This window comes from Benincasa hispida, chromosome 4 (genome assembly GCF_009727055.1).
Source record: "Benincasa hispida cultivar B227 chromosome 4, ASM972705v1, whole genome shotgun sequence".
Classification (NCBI taxonomy): Eukaryota; Viridiplantae; Streptophyta; class Magnoliopsida; order Cucurbitales; family Cucurbitaceae; genus Benincasa; species Benincasa hispida.
Window position 1 is genome coordinate 29483785 of NC_052352.1, and position 7968 is coordinate 29491752.

General features: G+C 28.1%; 1 protein-coding gene across 1 annotated transcript; it reads right to left on the bottom strand.

The window, feature by feature from the left end:
• Positions 1-304: 304 nt before the first annotated feature.
• LOC120076155 (MLO-like protein 9) lies at positions 305-7495 on the bottom strand. Its single transcript, XM_039029925.1, has 15 exons — positions 7361-7495; positions 6903-6960; positions 6287-6540; positions 5885-6001; positions 5170-5227; positions 4989-5077; positions 4350-4424; positions 4101-4189; positions 3368-3417; positions 3197-3237; positions 2918-3091; positions 2163-2198; positions 1952-2019; positions 1434-1494; positions 305-802 (listed from the first exon to the last, which is right to left on the bottom strand). Exons 1-15 carry the CDS (start codon positions 7493-7495, stop codon positions 485-487), a joined length of 1623 nt encoding a protein of 540 aa, XP_038885853.1. The 3' UTR covers positions 305-484.
• Positions 7496-7968: the final 473 nt, after the last annotated feature.

The window sequence follows — 7968 nt, forward strand, 5'->3', positions numbered from 1 at the left end:
ACATATAATTATTACCAACTCAACTTAACTAAACTTTATGTGCCAAACGCACTCTTAGAGATCAAATATACACAAACTCAAAAGTTTTGGACTTAATTTTATAATTCAACCTAAAAAGAATGAAATTAGTATATAATAATAAAAAAAACAAATCACTAGATTCAATACTAATATAATGTAGAAGGTAACCCCCAATTTAAACGTTCCACGTTTGAAAAATAACAAAGAAAGCGAAATTGAGAAAAGGGTTCATTGTTGAGATATATGAACAAGGACATATCAAAAGATTACAAAAATTGGGAGCCATGCCAAGCCACTTGAGCTCACAATGATTTACAAAAAAAAAAAAGCATTACAACAGCCAAATCTTTTCAATGGTGAGACCTCCAATTTCTTATGTAATATACAAACCAGATCCCTCGTGATAAATTTCTTGGCTCATAACATTTTCACAAAAGAATAAAGACTTTTTTTTCCCCCTTTATCAACTCAACAAGTCACGATTAGCATAGTTTTGTTGTTGCTGAAGATCAATGGTGGCCATAATGTCGGCTGAAGGGACGGCGGAGGCTTCGACGTCGGTTGGTGACGGTTGAGGGACCGATTGATGTTGGAATTCATGGGAGGATTGCATCGGTGACTCGGGAGGGCTTCTTCCACCACTGCCGCCGCCTAAAGTTCGCGTCGGCGGTGGATCAGGCTTTCCCCCTTCGTTCTTTTTCTTCAAAGCACTTCTATGCCATTGCTTCAATGCTTTTGAAGTTTGTTCATCAAATATGGATTTCTTCATTGTTGACCCCATCTAAGCAAATTAAAACCAAATTGTATCATCAAGGTTGGTAAATTATCAAACACGTAGAATTATGGCTTTTGGAATGATAAAATGAATTAGAGCATGTTTGAGAGTAATTCTAAGGGTATGTTTGGTTTAACTTTTGAAGTGTTTAATTTTGAAAATAAGTCATTTTGAAATAAATTGAAGTGTTTGGTAACCATTAAAAATAGCTTTTGAAACCGTTCAAAGTTTCTATCAAAAGAATTAAAAAAATGACTTTTTTTTGGAAAAAACCATTTTTTCATAGTCAATCCAAATAAACCCTAAAATAGTTAAAATCACTTTGAAATATACTTTCAATAATTTGAAACCAATTATGATGATATGTAAATTATATTAAAAGTGTAAAATTAAATATTAAATTACTTTGAATAACTAAAGATGTATTTTAGAATAATTAAGAACACGAGATAGAAAAAATATCAAACTATTTACCGAAATAGCAACAAGAAAACACTAATAGACACGGATAAACTTCTATTAGTGTCTATCGGTGATAGACTTCTATCAATTTTTATGACTGGTAGATGCCGATATCCATCTCTATTAAAAAAAAAAATTATTTGAAAGTAGTTTAGAAAGTGCCGGTGAGAAATACCTGAGTGACGAGAGCATATAATGGGAGTGTAATATAGCTGCACAAAATCTGGACTCCAACCCTGTCAAAATTGCCATTTTTTGTTTTGGCAAAAACACATGTATATAATGTCAATTAGCCTAGGGAAAAAATAAGCATTCCAATAATAATAATAATAATAATAATAGTTTTTTTTTGTTTAGAAAAAAAAAAAAAAAAGATAAGGCTAAGATTTTAATAAGTTTGTATCAAAATGAAAAGTTTAATTACACAAAGAAAATGGGTGCATAAATAGATTTTTTTACAAGGTTTAAATAGTTATCAAAACAAAGAATAGTTACCAAGATTTTTTTTAAGAAAATGTTGAATTTTAATTTTAAAAATATCTAAAAAAAATGTTTAGAAATTTTAAATTATTTTGAAAAGAAATGCTAATATAAAGTTATTATGATTTTTTTTTATTTAAAAAATAACTATTGAAGTTGCTCTATTTCATTAATCTTTATATATATACTAAATAGTATTTATAAATTACTTACCCAAGGGCAACTCTGACAATAATAAGATCAAAATTGTCGTGAAAGCATGATCTCAACCCAAATTCATACTGTAGCACAACAAAACTATGAATACAATTAGAATATATATATATATATACACACATTAAAAAAAATCTATTTTCTGAAAAATAAACTCTAATATTTGGAATTAAAAAAAGAAAAAAACAACAGTGGAGTTTGTTCTTCTTACCCATATCCAAAAGAAATATGTAATCTCAAATGCATTCTGTCAATTAAAAATTGATCAGTCACTTTTTTTTTTTTTACCGAATATGAAAATAATATAATAGCATACCAAAAAGAAAAACAATATATATCTTTTCATAATTTAAGTGAATTACATATTATATCATAAAGGAAATAGTATACCAAGTTTATAATAGCATTAACATGATGAAAAATAAGAAATAAGCTACAGTATTTTAGCTTAACAAAACTACAAAATGTTATGCGTATAAATTCTCTGGTCTTAATTATTAATGACGACATCTGAATGTGTTAGTAATCATGAATTGTATGACTCGAATCCTCATACTCCCAATTGTTATACTAAAAGAAATACGTTAGCCCTACTATATACAACTTCAAAACGTGTCATATAAACAACTAAACAAAAGACGATGTACCAACATCAAATTTCTATTGAAAATTTTTATTAAGAAAAGTAATGGTAATGACTAAAATACCTTTTTTATAAAAAAATGTGACAAGAACAAAAGAAAATAGAAGTATGACTTTTAAATCTAGGTTTAAATCATATTTTGATCATTCGACATTTAAGGTTGTTTAGATTCTTAAAATGATAAACCGACTTCATGTATGTATAATATCAACATATTAGTGATTGGACGAGGGTTATATCTATTTACTACTAAGTTAGCCCATAATGATGGAGTATAAATAATGGAGGGATGAGAAGGGGAAAAATATATTAATATAATATACCTGGAAGAGGACATAATGGATGAGATAAAGAACCAAAACCGGCCAACTGAACCAGAAGTGTCTATCAGAGACTTGGACGAGGGGAATCCCTTGAACCACTGCATGCCTTTCCTTGATTTCAAGAGCCATTTGCGTTATAATTCCTTGCAGCTTTGTTCCAACGGCTAAGATCACCTTTCAAAAACAAATTTTATATCATTAGAATATGAACCAAAAAATAAAAAACGAGAGTGATGTTAAACCAATAAAAAGATGATGAATATTATGATCAGTTGTTACCACTAGTGGGAATATGGACAACCAAAACATAACCTGCCACCCTGAAAAATAAATGATGTCAATATCAATATCAATATATATCATTTGAAAAACATAATATATTTTTAAATGTTTGATAAAAATAAAAATAAACCATGTTCCACAAGGAAAAGAACTTAAAGGTATACTAACCACTAACATTGAGAAGCAGAAAAAGCACCATTGATGCCCATAGTAGAGGACTGCATGCCAATACACAAAATGATACAAATACAAAGGCATTATTGTTAGACTTAGCTTTTGAATTTCTAACTCTACACAAATTCAAACTCTTAAATTCCTATTTAGGTCCTGTTTGATAATCATTTTATCTTTTTATTTTTGTTTTTTAAAATTAAACCTATGAACACTACTTTCACATCCAAATTTCTTCTTTTGTTATCTATTTTTTATCAATGGTTTAAACAACCAAGTCAAATTTTGAGAACTAAAAAAAGTAGCTTTCAAAAAGTTGTCTTTATTTTTGGAATTTAGCTAAGAATTCAATAATTGTACTTAAGAAAGATGCAAATCATTGTAAGAAATGTGGATGAAATAAGCTTAATTTTCAAAAACAAAAACTAAAAATCGAATGGTTATCAAATGGCGCCTTAATTTTTTGTTTTTTGTTTTTTAAAATTAAACCTACGAAAAACACACATTCCACCTCTAAATTTCTTGCTTTCTTATCCATATTTTCAAAAACCAAGCTAAACTTTAAAAATTAAGAAAAGTAATTTTTAAAAACTTTTCTTTGTGTTTTAAAATTTGGTTATTAATTTGTCAACTTAAAAAAGTTACAAATCATTATAAAAAATGTGAGAAAATATACTTAATTTCAAAAATTAAAAACAAAAAATACAAAACGGGACGTAAATTTTTTTACCTGATTCCCACAACCACCTTAAAGTCATCTTCTAATGACCTTTTGATGTACTTCTGAAAGTCAAATTTACTCCCAGGGGCTAAATGAACCTATAATGTGTAGTAATGGTTAAAAAAATGTGATGAAATTGATGAAATTGTAAAATTAATTCACATTGTATGTATTTGATTTTAAAAACTTTAAAAAGTTTCAATTATGTTGTGAATGTAAAAGTTTCAACTGTAAAAGTGGTAATTATCAAGTACTCACAGTGACAAAACCATGTCTGAGGGACAAGTAATCTGCCCGACTAACGGACCTGAAGAATTGCCTCCAGAAGCATACCTGAAAAATAAATCTGAGTATCATATTAAAATGGAAAGAATAAAACTCATAAAATTAACCAATCTAAATATAAAACTTTCTCTCGATTTTTCGATTAACAAATTTGAACATAACTCAATTGGTAAAAACTTTGACCTAAAAATATCAAAAAACTCCCTTAAATACCGTAGTTTTTTTAGTATTATTCTATGCATATTATATTCCAATCTCTTTCCGAAATTCCTCTATAGACTCCTAGTTGAAGGATCATAAATTAAAGGATATTTGCATTGAGTAGGATTTTTAGGAATAATAATTAAATATACAATAATATTTTTAAATAATTATAAATACAACAAAATCTATTCGTGATAGACTCTATCACTAATAAACTCATGGTCTATCACTTATAGATTCACTAGTAGATGCCTACTATCTATCACTAATATATTTCGAAAGTAAAATTCAAATTTTTATATATCCGTAATTTTTTTATTGGGTTATATTTACAAATATTTTGAACCCGATTGCTATATTTGTAATTATTTCTAAAATAATAATTAAAAAAAAGTGATAAGTTCTTACAAAGTAAAAGGAGAGGGGTGTTTTGGTCCAGAAACTGCTGTGATCTCTTACAAACGATGTCTCGTGAGTAAGTCTGAACCTTGTAGGATCTGAAGAGAGAAAAGAAAATGACAAAATTGTAGTGCATAGTTGGGATTAATTACAAGAAAACCATGAATTAACCCTCATCTTCTTACTATACCGTTCATGGCATCATGTTCTTGTTCTGTCTGTCTTTCCCATACCTTCCATCCACGAATCTTAAGAGAGAAGAAAAAAATATTACAAAAACTACAATTTAAAAGTAATTACAACTAATTACTATATAAGTTAAGTTAGTTAATTACTATAGTTAATCAAATTTGTATCTATTTAGTCCTCACTAAAATTTTAAATAAACTTTCTAGAAATCTAAAAACATAAATTTGAAAATAAAGTTGTTTCCAAATATGTGTTTGAAAGTAGATTCATAAATTGAATTCTAATTTAAATAATGTTTTAAATGTGTTTGATACTCTATTTTATAAACCATCAAATTAGTTATATTTACCTATTAAATATTAGGTTGACTATTAAATATTAATGTTTTATATTAAAAAAAACTATATAATTATTATTTGTTTGACTTGGTGAATCTTAAACATAAAACAAAATTTGGATTGCCAAACAAACCAACCCTAAACTTTCATTGTTTAAAAAATTTATATTTGTTGGACTTGATAAATTTGAAAACATAAAACAAAATCTGAATAGTCAAACAAACTTACCCTATCTTTCATTATTTAAAAAACTTATTAACACTAATTTAAAGTAGATAGTAGAGTAATTAAATAAATACAAGACTTAAAGCTCATATATCCATCTGCTGAAAACATTTTAAAGTACAAGAACCCAAAATTACATACGTACGTACTTACTTTCAATCTTCCAAGAGTCATCGTTATGCCGCTAAATACAACATGGAGGACAGCTAGAAAGAAGATGAAGATATGTATTTGATGCAAACCATTTAGAGATATAAGTTGTGTATACCCCTACAATGAACCAAAATACAAAATTTGTGAGAAATTTTGTAACCATTGATTACTTAAAGTTAGTTCACTTTAGAGTCACATTGTGTCAATTTATAGTTTTGAATTTTGATTCTCTAATGTCATAATTAAAACAAATGAATGTACACTTTGATGTTAACAGAAAGAGTATGTGATGTTATTTTCCGATCTAAACATGAACTTAAACATAGCTTAACTTACTAAGATATATATTCTCGACCAAAAGGTTATAGGTTCAAATCCATTACCCATAGAAGCATAACTTACTGGTTTGCAACCTTCTACGGGACCACTGCCAGCCAAACGTCGATGCTCGTACCAAAGAAGCCTACGATGGTGATCCAAAGTCTCTTCATCTGCATCTTTGGGCTCGATGCCGTGGGAGTGGGAGCTTTTAGGTGAAGCCCCTCTATAAGGGCATGGTAACATAGTATTTGCATACTTTGAGGGTATGCAAACTTTAGCAATATAATTTTGTCCGAATGTTAAGAGCAAAGAAATGAATCCTAAAACCATAAGCTCTGTCAAAAAAAGAAGAAGAAGAAGATGAAGAAGAATAGTAAATGGAGGTTTGTGTTTGGTCATAATGTGAACTTTAATACTCAAACAAAGAAGGAAAAAAATTATTAAGTAATACGAGAATTCAAAGTTCCAAAAAAGTTATTGAATATAATAAGGCTACTACAATGTGTTTGTCTCATTTACCTCTTAAGTGATAGATCGATTGGATTAAAATTTTACATATTCGACTTTTTTAATAATCATTAATTATTACTTTTATTCAACAAAATTGTATATAATAAGAATAAAGTGATAATTATCATATGTTATATTGATTGTATGTATATGTATGTAAAATTAAGAAAAAATAAGGTAATTTTACCGCCTTTAACTTTCTCAAGCGCTTCAAACAGTGCTTTCTTTTTCCTTTTTTGAAATAGCTGTTACATATTAGAAGAAACAATCACTTAAAAAATATATTTAGATATACCTAATATAACTAACACAAAAGGTATAGAAAAATAGCAAGACTAAATGTGCAAAATGTTACTTTTTTTTTTTTTTTAAAAAAAAGAATATAAATTATCAATTTTACTCCTAATGTGATTGAAATTCTCAATAATATCATTCTATAAATTTCGTTCAATAATATTCATATTTTTTAAGAACATTATAAAAAGTTGATTTATTATTAAATCATTAGTTTATTAACATATTTAGACATGCGAACATATTATTTATACTTGGTATATATGATCCAATTTGTATTACTAACAGAACTTGATCATCTTATCAACTATTCCAAATGCGATACATTATTATAAAGGAAAAAAGCTATACCTCTCCAACCATGTGAAGAACCTTTTCCAATATGATGGAAATAAGAATGATGACTGCACAAACAGCGGCAACGGCCCATGTCGGAGTTTGATCTAACTCCCTACTCTGTGCACCGCCACCGCCACCGCCACCCATTTCTTAGAGCTCAAGCAAGGTTTGAAGTGCAACCTTGTGAACAATCAATCTAAAACATTAATCACTAATCAAAATAGTGGGTCAGATCAAAGATAATGACCATAAGAAAACTAAAGAAGTTTGTGAAAATGAATGTTATACCAAAATCTATATTGATTCTGCGAGTATCAATAATTATGGTACGATAACGTTTCTTGTTTCTTGCTTCCTTTTTCGTTTCTTGTTTTTTGCTTCCTATTTTGTTTCTTGTTTCTTGCTTCCTATTTTGTTTCTTGTTTCTTGCTTTCCTATTTCTTGTTTTCAATGTTTTAGAAATAGAAGCGTTCGGTAATTGTTACCAAACGCAATTCTATTTTATATATTAGAGTATAAAAAATGAAAAACAAGAAATAGGAAGCAAAAAATGAGAAATGAGAAACAAAAGAAAAACGTTACCAAATAGGCTCTTTACGACTCATGTTCTAAAAGCAAGA

What these genes read in the sequence shown, in the direction of transcription:
- LOC120076155 (XM_039029925.1), bottom strand. Translation starts at nt 7,495, where the DNA reads ATGGGTGGCGGTGGCGGTGGCGGTGCACAGAGTAGGGAGTTAGATCAA. An exon ending in AGAACATGATGCCATGAACG is followed by an intron (nt 5,078 to 5,169) that starts GTATAGTAAGAA and finishes TTCTCTCTTCAG; the next exon opens with ATCCTACAAGGTTCAGACTT. An exon ending in TATATGCTCTCGTCACTCAG is followed by an intron (nt 803 to 1,433) that starts GTATTTCTCACC and finishes TAATTTGCTTAG; the next exon opens with ATGGGGTCAACAATGAAGAA.